The following is a 17895-nucleotide window of genomic DNA, read 5'->3' on the forward strand; positions in this document are numbered from 1 at the left end:
GTCTTGTTGCTCCTTTGCTGAAATAGTTTTATAAAATGTGAAGCACTGAGAAAACAGAAAAATCATCAGTGGTGGCCAAACAGCCTTTAGCTGTAGTGTATTACTTTTCATAGTCAAGAAGAATCATTCTTTCTTCCTTGAAATCAATTCCATTATTAATATGTATGCTTCAGCAATGTGCTATTGTGCAACTATTAGTGTATTCATATATATGTCATATTTTATGGATTCAAACAAAAATTCATTGTGGGTCAGTAGCTTATTGTATCAGAAATTTTAGTTGTAGTTACTTCAAAACCAGATAAAAATATGCATTGTGACAATGTTGAAATTATGTGAAATATCAAATGTTCCTATCAAATTGGCTGAGTCACATATTTATCTCAGCTTTTCTTTTTTTATTCTTTCAAATTTAAGGAACTGTTTTGCAGCATACAAGACAATTAGTAATAATAACACACTTCAGTATTTTTACTTTGAATAGTTTCAACTGCATGAAATTTAAGTTGGCCATCTAAGGTAAAGGACTGGACACAGACGGCAGAGCAATGGCTGGCTAGTGATCTACTTCATAGTTTAAAGGAGTGCTTTAATTTTACAGGCAAGGAAGTCTAGTTTTAAAAACAGACTAGAAGAATTAATTTTTTAGAGCAAGCAGTTTAAGAGCAAAAGGATACATGATATTAAAACTGAATAACTTCCAAGTGCTTTGCCTTTGCTTTAAAATATATCTGATTTACCAAAACCAGTAAATTTATTTGCAGTACACATTGAAAATTTTACCTAGGCAGTGTAAGAGGTTTGCATATTGCTCTGTTTCTTACTCTGTGTAAGATTTGGCATTTGTTTTTGTGCTGGCATCCTCATAAATCACAGCATTGGTCTTTTGCTGTTTCTGAAAAGGAAAGAAATTGTTGGTTTACCTGCAGGGCACGAGTTACAAGTCTGTTAGGAAACCGTTTTGAATATTACCTTATTTCCGAATAAAACAAAATTCCATTGATTTGATAAATCTTTTTAGACTGTATTCTTTACTTCAGTTTCTCATGGTCTGGCTTCTTGTTTCATCACATTTTTGGGCTTTCCACTGTTTTTAAGGATGTAATAAATGAAGAGAGTACCAAAATGGAACCTGCATAATGTATTTGTGTCTCTGAGGAATAAGACCAATTTCTGTGGTATCGGTGGTCATCATTCCTTTGACTAAATGTTCAAGTGATTTTTAGAAGATAGTAATTCTGCATTGACTGAAGGCTTCCTGTGCACAGTAAAGGAAACCAGAGATCTGTGAAGCACTGGAGACCTTGTGTGTCATTCCCTTTTGAAGATTAAAACCTGACATAGGCACTTAAGGGTTCTCTAATTAGATGTGGCAAATCATTAGCATATTTTTCAATAGGTTGAAGATTTATTACCGCTTTTATTCTTTCTTGCATTATTTTTATAAGAAGACTTCACAACTACAAACTAGCCCAAACTTCGTCGTTTCGTCTTTTGTGTCCTTCTTAGGAGTGATTTCTGAAGGAACAACCCCTTGAGGCTAGACACTTCATCGAGATCTGACTAATTTTGCAAAGTTAAATAAAAAGCAAAAAACATGACACTGAGTAAAGAGGAGAATGGTATCTTGACTGAACAATTCTTGTTCCTGTGCAAGACAGAGGCTTAGTTGCAAGATGGTCTTGGTTCTTAAACTTAGAAGTGGTTCTTGAACTTTTTTTTTTTTTCTTGAAATCACTTGAGAAATGGGAAGGTGAAGGTCTGGAAAACAGAAAAATTCATATTTTACTATAAAATTTCATGAGCTGATGTAAACTTTTGAAAACTTCCATTCTCAAATGAAATTTAAAGCAAGGCTTTTAGTCTGAGGTGTGTTATGTTGGTCTAATGGTTCTCATGGAAGTTGATGAGAGTTTTAATGTCTTCAGTGGGAGAGTAAGTCAACGATAGAAATAAAAAGCAGGAAAAATTTTACTCAATGGTGGAAAAGATTTTTTTAAAACAAAATACAAATTAAGAATGTTAACTCATAAATGGACTTCTTGCAAACCATTGTTTCTTTGATGTGTGGAATAAGGCTACTTAGGGAGCCATAGGGTTTTGTGGTTGCTGTTTTACTCTGGAAAGCTGTGACTACAGCTCTCCCTCTGTGGGCTCCTGTACCTCGGCTTACAGCTGCACCTCCAGCAATAGTGGATTTCTTCATTACGCTCCCTGCAGGATCACCCATCAGTGCAAACTAGATCCAGATCAAGTGTAAGCAAATAATAACACTTCTGTTGACTGGATCAGAACATGCAACAATGCTGCCTTTCAGCTTTGTGGTGGCTGTGGTAGCACAGTTGATCCTCTGTTCAGTGTCGGTTTGAAACAGAGTTATACTTACAGTGTTTTGAACAAATTTCGTACAGAAAAGCTGGGAAACTCTGGTGCTATGCATCATGTGAGTGTGTGGGCTTTTGATCTAGTAATTAGGCAGGCTAATACCCAGTTTACTGTCTTGAAATGTAGATCAAATCTCTGTTGTTTTCCTCTTTATTGGTGAGGGAACTTGTTGCATACAGCTTACTCTAGTCCTTTCTCTCACTGTTTTTCAATACCTTGTGAATCTTCTCTCTACTTCAGTTTCTCCTCTCTTTTCATTTTGATTTGCATCTGGCTGTCATTCATTGCCCATTGCAGTTCCTGGCTGGAACTTAATTCTCCAGTGCTCTAGTTGCTTTGTCATGGAAACATCAATATGTGTTTAGCTTTAGAACTTGTTTTGCTGTAACTTTTTAAATTGTAGATTCCAGAGTAACTTCCCTATCAAGAACAGATTTGTATGTACTGCTTCACAGTCTTTTTTAGTAAATGCTTAAATATTGGTATGATACTAACAATGAAAATAACTGATTTATTTTTTTTCCCTAAGACTGCAGAATGATAGGACATAATTTCTCTTTTGTAGCTTATATGCTTTAGTGGAATTGAAGACTGATCTGCTGAAGAGAGTTGAGGTAGCTTTTATATAAATTATAATGTGGACAGCAAAGTACAGGTTGAGCTGTTAAAGTGATCATTACAATGAGGTTAGGATTGTATTTAGATCATTATAATCTGTGCAGTTCTTTCATATTATCTTGGTCGCTTGCCACTTGCAAAGATTTTTGTTTGAGATTTTGCTCAGTTTCTTTTATGTTTGTTGGTTTCAGGAACAGTATACCAAGATAATATATATTTTTACTTGTTATTTCTCTGAAAATTGATTATTTTTTTTTTTTAGCAAGCCCTGTTTAATTTAGCAAATTTGGTCTTGATTCTTGGAAACAACCTTCACTTTCATTAACTTCAGTATGTTTTATATTTTTTGCACAAAGCAAAGGTGATTATACTTCTACTGCAATTCGTCTGACACTTCATGCCTGCCACATGTGCTGCCATCATCAAATTTCTTCTACTGTTCTTTTCTTAATAGAGCTAATGAATTCAGAAGGGAAATACTTCATAACCGCATAACAATTTGTGTCTGTTTTATCATTATTTGTGATAGATAGCTATCTCTACTGTTGGAAGCAGGGTCCAAAATGAAGCTAAGTTGTGAAGATCCAATGGTCTCTTGATTCTGTAGGACCGATCATAGAATGGTTTGGGTTGGAAGCGACCTTAAGGATCATCTAGTTCCAACCCATCTGCCATGGGCAGGAGCACCTTGTACTAGACCACATTGCTCAAGGCCCCATCCAACCTGGTCTTGAACGTGGCCAGAGGTGGGGTAGGGGTCCACAGCTTCTCTGGAATGTGCTAGGGACATACTGGTTCATAGATGGACATTTGAGAAATGTTATTGTAGGTGTCAGCAGTGGTGTGGAATAAAAGATACAAATATCCCAATAAACCTTGAGCAGTGAGATGGTCCCAATTGTTTGAAATTACAATAATAATGATAATAATTTTTTAAAAGAGTCCGTGAGATTAATCCAGTCAACTGATATCCAACTGTAGTATTTTTTAAGTGAAATTTCTAAATTTAATATTTTTAAAGTAACAAGATCTGGAAATAGAACCTCAGATTTGCACTCAATTCTAGTAAATTTGGTCAAAGGGTATGGCTTGTTCCAGTGAGTCATTCTGATGCAAGAAATGGTAATGCCTAGAGGATTACTGTTAGAGATAGTACCTGTATAACATGAACCATGAAGAATAAGATATGAGTTCATTGTGCTGTATGAATATACAGTATACCTTTAGGTGCCATATTGGTTGGACTGCAACCCAACAGTTTATTTCATATGATTAAAATCAGAAATGGCAGAAAGGAGAGTGCATGTCAGCAGTTCAACAAAAGGAAGCATGCATAGTTCAGTAGACAGAAATAATTCAGTTTTTCATTTCCCTGTTGCATGGTTGCTATAACCAGGCCTTCCTTAAAACCACTATTTCTTTGTAACTAGCAAGGTTTGCTTACTATTATCAAACACAAGCATAAAATTACCTAACTCTGTACGTGTATCTCGTTTCTCTGTGAAGCAAACCTATAGTTTACTGCTGTATGGTAATAGTGCCTCTACTAATAGAAGCCTCTGGCATTCTGGTTTACCATCCAGCTGATGAGAAGTTTCATTCTCAAGTCTTGTTATAAAATGTATTAAAAAGCTAGAGTCCAGGGAGAGAAAAAATTAAGGCTCACTTCACGGTAACAGTCTGGCAGATTTTTATTCTTCAGTTTTCATCAGAATGTAAGAGCGAAATAATTGCATAATCAGAATCTTAAAGATTTGGAGTTTTTTAGTTAAGAAACCTTCTTTAACAGCAAGTGTAGTTAGTTTTTCATAATAAAAACACTCAACAGCTTGTTTTATTTACTTCAAAGATAGATATGGTTACCACGTATTGTGCTGAAACTGTATTCAAGATGCACAACTTAAATTTCAGTATGCTAATTCTTGATTATTTTGTGCTTTACTAATGAGGCAGATGGCTGGTCCTTTAAAAGTCGTTTTCTTGGGTTCCTTTTTATTAAATAGTAATGTAGAAAAATTTTGAAGAAAGTAAAGCTATAAATCTGAATTACAAGTGAAAACTAGAAGCTTCTTGGACTGTTTAATTTCAGGCTTATGGATCCTAATTATTAAAAGGAAATAAACTGCGGTGGGAAGATTTCTGATTACTCTTCAGCATGCTTTGGTATGTTGAAAGGCAGCATACTTGGGTGGTAACACAAATACAAGCTTCCCTTAGAATGCCTGTAATATTATTTTAAAGAGTATTTTGGCAAAAGGATACTGTTTTCCAAGGCTGTTGAACTGTGTAATTCAAGATCAGCTCAAGTACTTGACGTAGAAACAGTAGTTTGGTGTAAGGGTTTATAGCATGTTCTAAATTTTTAAAGAAATAGGCCTTCAGTTACATCAGTCAAAACATGATCTTTTACTCTGAGGTGACAGATGACATCAACTGGACTTTGTATATTAAGGCCTGAATACAGCAGGAAAAAACCAACAAGGGTGTTCAAAAGGAGGCTAAGGAACAAAGAACCAAATAGATAAAAATAAAATAAATTATTAAGGTAACATCTGCTTCTCTTAAACTTGGCTTGTTAGTTTTGAATGTTAGTGCCACTTTAGCATGGATTTTCTCTGTGTCTCTCTATCCCAGCACATAAATTCCAGAAAGAGAAAAGCATTATGGAAACAGAGTTACTGAAGGAATGGAGTGGGAGTGGGAGGAAGGAATTAGAGGAGCTTGGCCATCTCTCTCTTCTAAAGGGATAGTGGTCCAAATTGTCCTTGAGCCTGTTGTGATAGGACAATGGGTGGTGGTTTTAAGCTAAAAGAAAGTAGATTCAGACTAGATAAAAGGAAGAAAATTTTTGTGCTAAGAGTGGTGAAACACTGGAGCAGTTTGCCCAGGAGGTGGTAGATGCTTCATCCCTGGAAAAGCGCAGTCAGGTTGGACAGGGCTCTGAGCAGCCTGGTCTACTTGAACATGTCTCTGTTTATTGCAGGGATGTTGGACTGGATGACCTTTGAGGGTCCCCTCCATCCCAAACCATTCTGTGATTCGAGCTGAACTGGACTGTTTTGAGAGTTGTGTCATCTAGTGACATTATAATAACAGGGTTCTTTTTTTCTCCCCTGAGTTTTCCAGCAAAACTGCTTCAGTACTTCTCCAAGTGAAAAGCCTTTTTTCAGTACAGATATTTATTAGACCATAATAGTAAATGATGCTGAAGTAAGATTCTGTAGGGAATTTGAGTCTATGTAGAAGCAGCAATTTAAATTTACCTTTTCATAAAACATTTTCTGTTGGTGAGACAGGTCTTAGAGTTTGGAAGCTTTATCCAGATCATTGACAGTAATAGCAATATCAGCCTCTGCAATGTGATTAACACCCAGAATGGAAAGTAGTTTGCTGTGCAAGGGTTTGGCTCACTGTCCTTGCCAAGATGAGACTGTGTAAGCATTAGGCTCTAACAGCAGAGAAATGATAGTGTTTATAGTTTGGAAGACATTATTTTGAAGATGAATATAAAATTTCACTTCTTTCTTCTGCCTGAGAAACAAAAGAGAGCAAATGTGTATGCCCAGCCCAAATATGTATTTGGAAACAGTACTCTGTACATCCTATTTGATTATTTCACTTTTTTTTAACAGAAATTTTTTAGTAAAATATCCATCTGTCCTTACTCTGCCTTTAAAATGTAGCTTGCAGGAGGATCCTGGGGAAATTCTGCTTTTGTTGATGATATCAGTGTTGCTTGCCTGGCACTAGTCACAGTTATTTTACCTTTTTATAATTCTATTAAAAACAGATTTGGAGACTACATGTCCTTCAGGTTATGTTTCCTAATTATTCGTGTCTGGTTTAATGTTATTGATCAACATTAATACTTGTGACTCTCCAAGGTTTCTACTGGTCTGACATTTACTTGCAGATACATAGTTTAGTTTTCTTTTTTAGTGGTTTCTGTTTGTCTCCTCTACTGAGTCCAGCTGAAGTCTTGTCACTGACTCAGTTCTATATAACCTTTTGTTGTTGTTTCTCGATCTTCCTCTGGTCTCTGTTCAAGGTCCAGAAAACTTGCTTGGATACCTCCAGGTAGAGAATTGTTTATGCTAAAAGCAGGTAATGTGAAGTTTGAGTAAGTGTCCTTTGATGTGCTAGACTGTTTGCTCTGGAAGGGGAGTGGCCTCTCAAACTGATTAACCAGAGTCGCCCAGATTGCATAGTGGTACTTTCGTTGTTCTGCGTAGTTTCAGAATCTGGGAACTTTTATCTGGACAGCCTCAGTTACCTGGAGGAAGAGCAGTATACAAGATTGTGTGTAAAAGATGCACAGGGAAGAACAATCTGCTCAGGCAAAGAAAAGGAACATCAAGCGATACCAAAAGGTCTTTAGTCTCCATATCTGTTAGTCTCCACTTAGGGTTCTTGTGCTTGAGCCAACTGTGACAGTTTTGACAGCTTGATGTATGGCAGTTGCCTACGATTTTTTCCAACGGTCTTCATATGTTTAAGTAAAGAGGTACCTTTTTTCCTTTCCCCTGGCTTCTTGAATCCTGAAAAATACCTGTTGTGAGGCTGCCACCTGTTGAGACTAAATTTGGGAGCAGGATGTTGGTGCAGGAGTAAGGAGACAGAAGAAGAGTCTGCATGTAGTTTTTGTGGTGGGAATCGTAATGGCCTGAACCCACTGCAGTGGATGAAGGCACTTGTGCTTTACTTTATCTCCTATCCATTTGTTATTTTCCCGTGTCACTTTCCCTTAACAGCCCTTGCTGTTGTCCTTTATTTTGTTCACAGATTGCTTTTATTTTGGATCCCAGGTTTTGTTTAGCTAAGCTAAATAGGCTTTAGGCAAAACTGCAGTTTCTCAGGCTATTTTTCTGGTGCACAGCAATTCTATCATAGTGCTCCCTGTGAGGACAGTCTTACCTTGGATTTGATGTGCACTAATGATCAGTCCTCTGCTTCTGTGGAGGTACTGAATTGGCTTAAGCAGCCTCATGCTTTCCTCTCTGCCTCGTAGGGCATACTGCCACCACCTTGTTGCCAGCACAGCTATTTGCAAAGCTGCTTGGAAAAACATATGTTAAAACTCTTCTTTCTTTCCCAGGTTGTCAACTAAATAATCATTTGCATTAAGAATAGTGTCATACGTGTCTAGTATCCTTGGCAATGGATACTGCGATGATCCATATGTGTATATTTGGTTGACCATTAAATGGCAGCATGAGCACTTCAGACAGATGTAGCAACATTTGTCTGAATGCTATAACAGAACAAGTTGGTGCCATGCTGGGACAATCTTGACTGCTATGTAAAAATTAATACAGCAGGGAAATACTGCAATTGACTTACTGTTCAGAGATTTTTTGTTACTGAGGAATCTCTGAAGTTGTACCAATGACGGGATTGGAGAAGGGAAGAAAAGAGAATAATTTGTGAGCTTTAAAAAAATACTGAATCAGAGAAGTTTATAAGTTTGAGTAAAAGATGTTCATGAATTCGAACAGATTTTTGAACTGCAGTTCAAAGATTATTTATTGCAAGAATGAATTTATTTACTGCTCCTCTGGAATTACCTTTGAAATATCTCAGTGGAGCTGTTAAACTTACTCAGCCTGGCAATCAGACACTGTTATAGGCTGTTGCTTCTGTCAGCAGTTGCTTTCTTAGTTGTGTCCAAGGTATTCTACCTTTCTGTTATTTCAGGAATAGTAGTTGTACCGTTGACAATATTACTATCATCAGAAATCTCTAGAAAAATACAGAATACAGAAGAAACTGATAAATCTTATGCATTAAATGTCTCAAAAGTGTCAGTTTTATCATACCATTTTTTTCTTAATGTTTTGTTTTGTGTCTCTCTGTAATGCCTTCAGTGCATCAGATCTTCTATGTGACCTGTTATTTGTTGGAAAAATATACATACCTGTCATCAGTACTGTAGAGGATGTTCTGTACCATGATGCTTATTGGTCTCTTAATTCACTAAGTGAAAATTCTTTCTGTGTTGCTGATATTGTTCTTTCTTAAGAAAAAAAAAACTCAAAACCAAACCCTATTGTGAAAGAGCTTGTTTTTCCTGGCTTGGTTTGTTAGGTTTTTTTTGTCTTCTGCATGTACATAGAATTGTAAGAGAAATGCATCCAAAGTTGTATGTTTTCAAACCACTCATGGCTCTTTGATATTATTCTTAGGCACAGAGCTGTACATACAGTAATTATGGAAGGGTTTGATTTTACATTGCCTGATTGGCTTTACTGTCAGGACTTTCTGGGTTGCTTGATGGTGCTTTTTTGTGTTCACACTATACAGAATGTGTATAGAGGTTCAACAAGTAATAAACCAAAAATTTGACATTTGGAGGAAAAATTGGGAGCTAGAAATCTAGTTTTTTACAATAGTCTTCATTTTGTCTGCAGTCTTAACAATTACAATTTTTTTTTCCTGGGATGAGTTCTCCCATGGTGGGTAATTTCCAGGTAGGCCATCCTAAGGTTTCCTCAACACCTTCCCCAGAGCAATTAATTTCTGTTCTAAGAAAAAAGGCCAAACTGTTTGGGTTTTTTTAATAGTGTTTAGAAAATTGTACCCTTGTTCTTTGTTCATCCAAACAGCTGTGTCTTTAGTTTTTATCTCAGTTTATATTGCTCTGGTGTCTTTGTCTCTTGGTGCTTGATTCAAGAACATCGAAATAAGTTGAAAGCTTTTCATTGCCTTGGGTCTCAGGCTGTAAATAAAAGTTTTTTGTTAGCACAACTAGAAGCAAATGTTGGAGGCTCTGGTGTGGGAGTTCAGATGCTTAGAGGACAGGTGGTTCTGGGCTGAGAGCTACTGGAGTTTGGGAGAAGGTTCTTTGGTATGAGATTGTTTGATTTGGTGCCTGAATTGTGATTAAAAAAAAAAAAAGCAGCCTTGAAAACTGTGCCTTTTATTGACAAAATTGCTCAGGCTCACCAAAGATTGCAGGTGCTTTTCAGTCTTAGAACCAACATTGTCTTCTTGAACCTAGAAGGAATTTTCTGCTCGGTGTTTTTCCAAAGACTTGCTTGTTTGCAAGACCGAGGAAGATTGTCCCAGAAGTGATACTGCAACATTGTAAATCTGTTGCTAAAACAGTACTCGGGAGCAGCAAGCTTTGTGTGCACAACTTTTTTTTTAGTGTTTTGTTTGGTTTTTTTAAAATTTTTTTTCCTGAAGGCTCTCTAAGGCTTTATGATTATTAATCAAAGCTCAAAAAATTACAGACATTGCTTTTGGTTTCCAGTGCTCATTACACCTTTTGAGATCTGAAGTTCTGTGACTGTCTGGTAGTATTTATGCTACATCCGTGTAACCTTTTAGTTTTTGCCTTCCCCTTCAATAGAAAAGAGACTTTCAGTTTATGGGTCTGACAGCCAGTGTAGAGCTTTGCCAGTCAGCTCATTTGTTTTCTTGGCTTAAATGTCAGCCAATCTAACCAGACTCGTACTGTGTTTTTTCACTTGGCAGTTGAGAGAACAGAGCCTTTGATAATTAATGTGCAGTTATTAATCAGTATGACATATCTAATCTGGGGAGATCTATCAAATAGTACATCTCTGTTGATTTTGCTGTTTGATATTGCTTGAATCTACATGGGAGTGAATACGTCTACATTTTAAAGAATGTAAATTTGCCGTGATTACCTAAGTAAAGCTTTTTGAGTCCAGAGAAAGAAGATAAGCATAAGATATGAAAAAAGGACTGCAAAATTTGACCTTTTGGGCAAATTTGGTGGTTTTCGGTGTTTTAAATTCTGTACCAGTTGCATAGCTAAATATGTCTATAGTAATGTTCAGTATATTTTTTTACTTAAAGAATTAATTAAAAAAAAAACAACCATGAACCCCTTTTACTAATTTCTGTCCTTCATTTATTCTTTAAATGCAAAGGGATTGGGTGTGGGGGGGAGTGAAGATAAGAAAAAGTATTCATCGTCTACATTAAATTAGGACAGGGTAATTTCCATATATTTCCTCTCTTTGGAGTGGTTCTTCCAGTTGATGATCTAGATCAGGAGCTGAATATAGATGCTCTCATTCACTTAGGGAGGAGCCTATTTGCCTATATTAACTAGTAAAACTATCCTCGGATAAGAAGTTAACCTTTGTGAATACCTCTGTACCTCCAATTTTGAGTAATTGTTTGGCTGTGATTCTATAAGTACATAAAAAAGGGCTTCACTGTGAAAGTTTAGTTCCATATTAAATATTGTTCATAAGGAAAAGGCTGTGAGGGTGCTTTTGCCCTTTTTGCACTGGGGAGGTCAGACTAAGCTGTGCTATTTGACTTCACAGTTTTCTTTCATCAGTAACAAAGGCCTTGTTTGTCAGGTGTCATTATATCTGTACAATGTCAATTCTTTGACCCAATGCAGCATAAAGCTAATAACTGTTTACGTAGCTGTGTTCCTGACAAGAGGGTCTAGTTGACCGGTCTCATGTTGTTTCCAAAGACAAAGTGTGGGAAAATGCAGTAGAAAATTTTTTTCACTGGTGTGAACAAATGTGAGTTGAGACAAGTAGAAAGAACAGATGCAATGACTAAAATTCTGTGTTTAGAATCCATTCTTGTAGAGCAGAATTGTGATTGTAAGGAGGTGCATCTGTACTTTATGTGAATTTTATGAGTGCTCAAACTGGTTGTTTGTGATCTTGGGTAAATTATCCATGCATTTCTCATTAGTGTAATTAATAGTTTGCTCTGTATTTGATGTGCGACATGCTGATGTGGTCAATAGTTGCATTTATTTTTTAAATTCAGGTAGATTGAGAACAGTTTAATATAGTGGAAATCTGGTTTTCTTTTTAGAATAAGGGGACAATATCCTTGACAGGTGTTTCCTATTTCTCTTTGTAATTAATACCATTTGCAGCAGTCCTGAGTTTTTCAGGCCTCTCTTTCTGACACAAGGAGTTCATATGGAGTGCTGTTACCTGTTTTCTTTGATGTCTTGTGCCTGAGCTTTAGTTTGCTAGCCCATCTTTAAGGGCCATGCTGTATCCATGCTGTTGCTCATGCTGTCAGGTAGGATTTCTGATCCTTTCTTCCCACTTCAGCTGTTGTCTTACAGGTGAGTTTTCCAGAACAAGAACTGCTTTTAGATGTTTGGAAAATACCTACTGCCTTGTAAAGCAGCCTGTAAAAATAGTCAGGTTGCATTTTCAGTGTGTATCTGAGTGGAGAAGTAATTTTAAAGTGCTTAATCTCTATGTAGATGGGTCTCAATGCAATATAACTTAAGGAAATGGAAGCGTCATCACTTAGACTGATCCACAGCTAATTGAAGTTGAAGGACAGGTTCCCTTTGACTTCAAAGGGCTTTGAATCAGCAAAATCTTAGTGAGCTTTCAGTATTTGTGACCCTCCTGAAATAAACTGACTAAAATTTTAGCAGTTAAATAACTTTATTGGTTTTGAAAATTTTAACTGAATTTGTTTAAATTTACAAGGATTAAGCACACATGGTAATTGTGTATGAAAATCTTAATGCATTCCTTTTTTAACTTCCTAGAAACCAAGAATCTGGGAAATTGAAGGAAGTGGTAGGGCTTTTGGAGAATTTTAGCCATTGGCATTTTAAGACCTCTAAATTTTGGTGAATACATGAGTGCAGAATCTAGCTGAGTTACTGCTTTGGAATCAAAATGCTTTCATGTCTGTCTGCTATATAGCCTGGGTGTTGTGAATATATGTGTGTGCTTAAAGAGAAGTGCTTTCCTTCAGGCATCGTGGGAAGGATTGTTGTGATTCAGAGAAAGTGAGCCAGAACACACCTGTTTAAATCTAAGCTTACCTGGATCATTTTGAAAAATGGAGTTTGTTTTCAGAACTGTATTATAAAAATTACTTTTAAAAGATGCTGGGTTCAAGAAAGGGTTTAAGACTAGTGAAGTGAACTGAGTTAATGACAGTGAATATTGGAAAATAGAAATGGTAAATTTTAGCATTGTTTTCAAGGATTAACTTACATGGGTTTTAAGAACAAAAAGACCAGTTTTTCAGGGTTAGACTGCAGATTGTTTTTAAGAAGCAGCAGTTCCTTTAATACAGTGTTGCTTCCTTTATTTCATATTGGTATAAGGATTGAACAAATATGTCTCTGCCAGCTTTTGTAGGTTGTATCAGATAGTGTCATATCAGATTGCTTGTCCTCATTCTGTCTGCAGAAGACTAGAATTTGCATTAGTTGCATTCAAGTGTATGCATCTATCTACTGTGACATCTGAAATACTTGATTTGGGTATGACTTACTCAGAGTAGAGAAATTTAAAGAATAGAATAGTCAAGCCTGTGGGCTCTGTTCTAAAACTAAATATAGAAATAACTGTATTCTTCTCAAAGTTGTTAAGAATTTGGGGAAGCATTGCTTCTACATGTATATTACTGATCAAGTAACTCTGTTTTGGATTTAAACTAGATTTACTGTTAAAGGGAGATAAGAAGTATGCATCTGCTATTAACTGGTGAAAATGAGTATCAGACAATTTGGACTTTCCTGTGAAAGTGCTGTCATTCTCAAGAACCAGTGTTAGTTTTGGACTGTATAGATCATATTTTCAAAGCTCTGATCACCTATGTCTTGTCTTGAACTTCCAAGATTGAGCAGGTTCTGCAACTTCGGCCATGAGAATAAAGAGGTCAAAAAGAAGACACATCTAAGTGCTAGATACTAGTCAATTCTTCTTCCTTTTTTTTTTTCTCCTTTACAAATCTGAACTAGCAAGAATACTGGCACTTTAAGGGAGGAAAATTTGGTTTCATATTGGTGAGCATCTTTTCCTTTAAAAAGCTGATACACATTTCAATAGAAGAAAACATTCCCTCACATGTGGATTCCCACTCCTCATCCTTTTTACTGTTAAATTATTTGAAAATCAAGCCATTAATTTATTCCAAATGTTAGCAAAAATGGTACTTCATTACTCCATGAAACCCTCCCATAACAGGAGAAATGTTACAATTATAGTTAACAAAATACTTCAGGGTTTTTTTATTAGCTTGAGATTTAGAATGTGTCCTTCCAAATTTTTTACGAAACTGGCCTTTTTAGAGAAACATGGGCCATTTTTTTCAGAAAAGTTTAAATGCAGAAATAAAACAGTTTCAAGTAAGATCTTTAAAGCCTGGTCCTGAACTGAAAAGTAAATGTTCCCTTTGGAATGTCCTCTGAATGCAGTTTCTTAACAATAAGAATATCCTGCTTTTGAGTGAGAGAGAGCAGAATTATTCATACTAAGGTGTGGCTTTATTGCACATACAGCAATGCATTAAAGGGGCAGTTTAAAAACTGCTGGCTTAACTGTATCTACAGCAGTATATTTTATTTCCTGTGTATCTGTACCCAGTGCCTGACTAATTCTGCTTTATAACAGCTGTGATTGTTTAAGATGTTAGTTAGCCTGTCTTGTAGTCCGCCTCTTTCTCCTTGGATGCAGCTGTTGCTTTGCAAGTGATTTTACTGTTCATCTAAGACTTTGGAGCTCATGTCCCAAAGGTCTTCTTTTATCCAACCCTAATGTGTTAGTTGCTGTCCTAAACAACCTGGTCTTGTGAAAGTTTAGCCTCTGTATGCATTCTCCACCAGCAGCCACTTTCAGATTTGTTCTACCAATTTGTTCTCCTTTTTATTATGGAGCAGCTAAACAAAGAGTAAGTTCCACAGTTGAAATGTGTATACTTAAAGGCATGCTGTCAATATAAATGTAATCATATTCACAAATTGTTATTAAATGTGAATCTTTGGCATATTACTTCTTGCATTTCTCTGTTTAAAGGAGAACATTGAGGAAAATTTGATTTTGTGTGTGAATTACAAAGTCTGGAAGGCAAAGAAGCTCATGGGGGAAAAATTATATGAGCATTTCAGACTTAAAAGCATGCTGTGCTTATGTTGAACACTGCACATGTTATTCTTGGAGGCTATGAGCAGATGAACAAGTTATTGTGAAATAACATCAAGGGTGAACTGTTCATATGGAGTAAGGAAAGACAGAATTGTGCCTCTTGTTATGCAAGGGCACACACGTATGGCACACCACAAAGTTCACTTACCAGCTTAGACTTGTGGCAACGTGTTTATTGACCTGGACCTTTGTTAGTATGGTTTGTTTGCTTACAACTTTCCAGGGAGAAAGTGCCTTCTGCTTTGTTCCCAGTTCCATCCTAGGGCTTGACTCTTAAGAGGAACATCCATTCTGGTCACTGTTACCAGACCCTTGCTGTCTTATTTCCTTAGGTGGGATGGTGTTTAAGAAGTGCTTTTGTGTTTTCAGAAGCACTTGCAGCATTGTCCCCTTCTTCCATTTCTGAAAAGGGCAAAATATAGAGGAGTTTGGTAAGTTTTCATCATAAAAAATTGGGCTGAAAAAGAGAAAAGGTTACAGTCTGCTGTTTCGTGGGATTAGTGACTGTGGAGGAGGCCAGAGAGCACACACAGAGCAAGTTTTCAGATGACCATTCCCTTTATTATTGGATTGTAAAACTGACAATCAAGTTAACTGTTTTCTAAAAAAAGAAAAACCCAAAGGTTCTATTTTTTCCAAACAAATAAAAATTTCAAAAGTGTATGGGCATCAACCTCTGAAAACATTCTTCTTCAGTCCAGTAGACTAACCTTGCTTTAAGGATATTGTTTTAAGTATAACTTGCATATTGCCCAATTTTTCTGTAAGCCTTCCTGCATTTTTATGTCAGTCAGTTAAACTTCATTTTCTGATTAACTGATTTTTTTCTCACTTTTTGTTGTTTATTTTTGTTTTCAGGCTTCCTTAAGCCAGACTTAATATCGATAGCATGAAAAAATTTAAGAGAAGACTTTCCTTAACCTTGCGAGGAAGCCAGACCATTGATGAATCGCTGTCTGAGCTAGCAGAACAAATGACAATTGAAGAAAACAGCAGCAAAGATAACGGTAAGCATATCTTTCACTTTGTGGAAAGCGTTAAGAATTTTGTCAGGCCCTACTCAAGTGAGCATTGCTGGGGTTCATTTCAGTTTTCACGGTTGCAGGGACTTTCTCACTAACCTTTTTTTAATTTATATTACATTCCACTGCCCTAGTTCTTTCAACAGGTTGATATGTTACTACATATTGGTTTGGTTTGCTTTGGTATTGAACTGTAGAGCTATTGGTCAAAAGCTACCTAAATTTATCTTTTTATATTGTGTCCAGCAAGGCTTATAGATGCTCTTGCAGTAAACAAACTCATTGTATGAATTTAGTAGGTCTCACATCAGCTTCATATGGCTTCAAATTCAGTCTGTTCTCAAAATCATTATTTAGTAATATGATTGACTAATTGCTTAAGCATTATGTATAAAACTGTTTACCTTACATTGGTGATGCAGTGCAGTAGTCTAAATTCTGTCATCTCTTTATGTCGCTCAGTAGTACTTCTCTTCACCAATATGAAGGTGACTAGAAGCATTCAGGGTAACCAGCTTGTCTCTGTATTCTTACATAAGTCTTTGGCTGATCCCATAAATGTGCTGGCTGCTGTAAAGTTCACGTTAATGATGATGCCGCTTTTGGATGCAATCTGCAGTAACAATGACTGGAAGAGGTTTTGTTGCTTATTCTGTTTCCTGGGCTGCAGCATTTAAGTCATATTTCATCTTCAATGCTGATTAGTGTTATTTTTTGCTCTGCTCATATCTAAGATTTTTCTCATTTATCAAGTGATCTGAATTTTATTTTTCTCCCACTTAACAACAGTAAAGGATTCTGAATTTTCCCACTGAAAACTGACAGGGCCGAGAAATTTGAGTGGAGGTAGAGGCAATGGAATTTGCCATGCAGATTTTTAAAACCCCATTCAAGATATGTTGCATACCAAGGTTTTGGAAGAAGAATTTACCTTTGGCAAAACAAAGCTAATAGTGTTTTTCATTTTTACCTTTAATCCATGGTATATTCATTGCTGTTGTCCTGTTTTTACTATGGACCATCCCAGTATTTTGGGACACAAGGTTTATTACAACTTTTTATATGTTGATACAACAGGTCTACTCAGGAGCAACAATTGCAGTATTTTTGCACTGATACCTATTAAGTCCTTTCTGACACACTGAGTTGTCCCACATGATTTCACTTGTATTCGCCTTTTACTGATGCATATTTTTTCAGACCTGTATATACTTCTGCAAGATTGATTTCATTATGTAAATAAGTGCTAAGAATGTTACTTTCACACTGAGAAATGAGCATGAAAAAATTGTTACCAGCATTGAGGAGGGTAGTGAACTGGGTTGCTGAATTGATTCATTGTAAACTGAATCCAGGAAGAATAAAAAGATTTTACCTTAAACTGGACCATATCTTGGGTGCCAGCTCAAGGGATGGAGAACACAATAACTTGTTTACATAAGCATGAGCTTATGCCATCTTAAACCATCTATAAATCCATTTACAGCTTGTAATATTTATCTGAGAATTATCCCAAGCAGTAATACTTGGATGTCTGCATGCTTGTCACCAGACTGTGACAAGCTTAACTTCTCCTAGATATTTGAAGTGTTAAAATAAATAAAACATACAATTCAAGAAAATGTTCCTAATTGCAAATTACTTATCTAGCTTTTAGTGCTGTTTTTATTTTGCTTTCCATGGTAATTCATTGGCCAAAAGGAATCTTATGTGCTAAAATTGTGAAAACAATGTATGCTGTGCTTATACGTGCAAAAGGTTGTTGATACCTTAGTACAGTCTTCTTGGATATGCTGGAGATGTTGTCAGTCCTCTTGAAAGAAGACAAAGAATATAAACTGTACTTTTGCTGTGCCTAATCTTTAATTCATCATTTTATGCCATTAAAAAAAGTTTTACTGACACTTGCTACCTTTTTCAGATTCTTCCAGAATGCAGTTATAAGTACTTGTCCTGTC

At 36.3% G+C, this 17895-nt stretch overlaps 1 protein-coding gene across 2 annotated transcripts in view; it reads left to right on the forward strand.

Annotated features, from left to right (window-relative positions):
* The window catches only part of CDK17 (cyclin dependent kinase 17), a 90579-nt gene that overhangs the window by 21728 nt on the left and 50956 nt on the right, over positions 1–17895 (forward strand). For both annotated transcript variants that reach the window (XM_082279723.1, XM_082279724.1), the window contains exon 2: positions 15774–15922. In XM_082279723.1, coding sequence (XP_082135849.1) covers positions 15805–15922 — 118 coding nt within the window. In that variant the 5' untranslated portion in view covers positions 15774–15804. The remainder of the gene's footprint in view (positions 1–15773; positions 15923–17895) is intronic.

Source organism: Coloeus monedula (assembly GCF_965178545.1).
Source record: "Coloeus monedula genome assembly, chromosome: 4".
Lineage (NCBI taxonomy): Eukaryota > Metazoa > Chordata > Aves > Passeriformes > Corvidae > Coloeus > Coloeus monedula.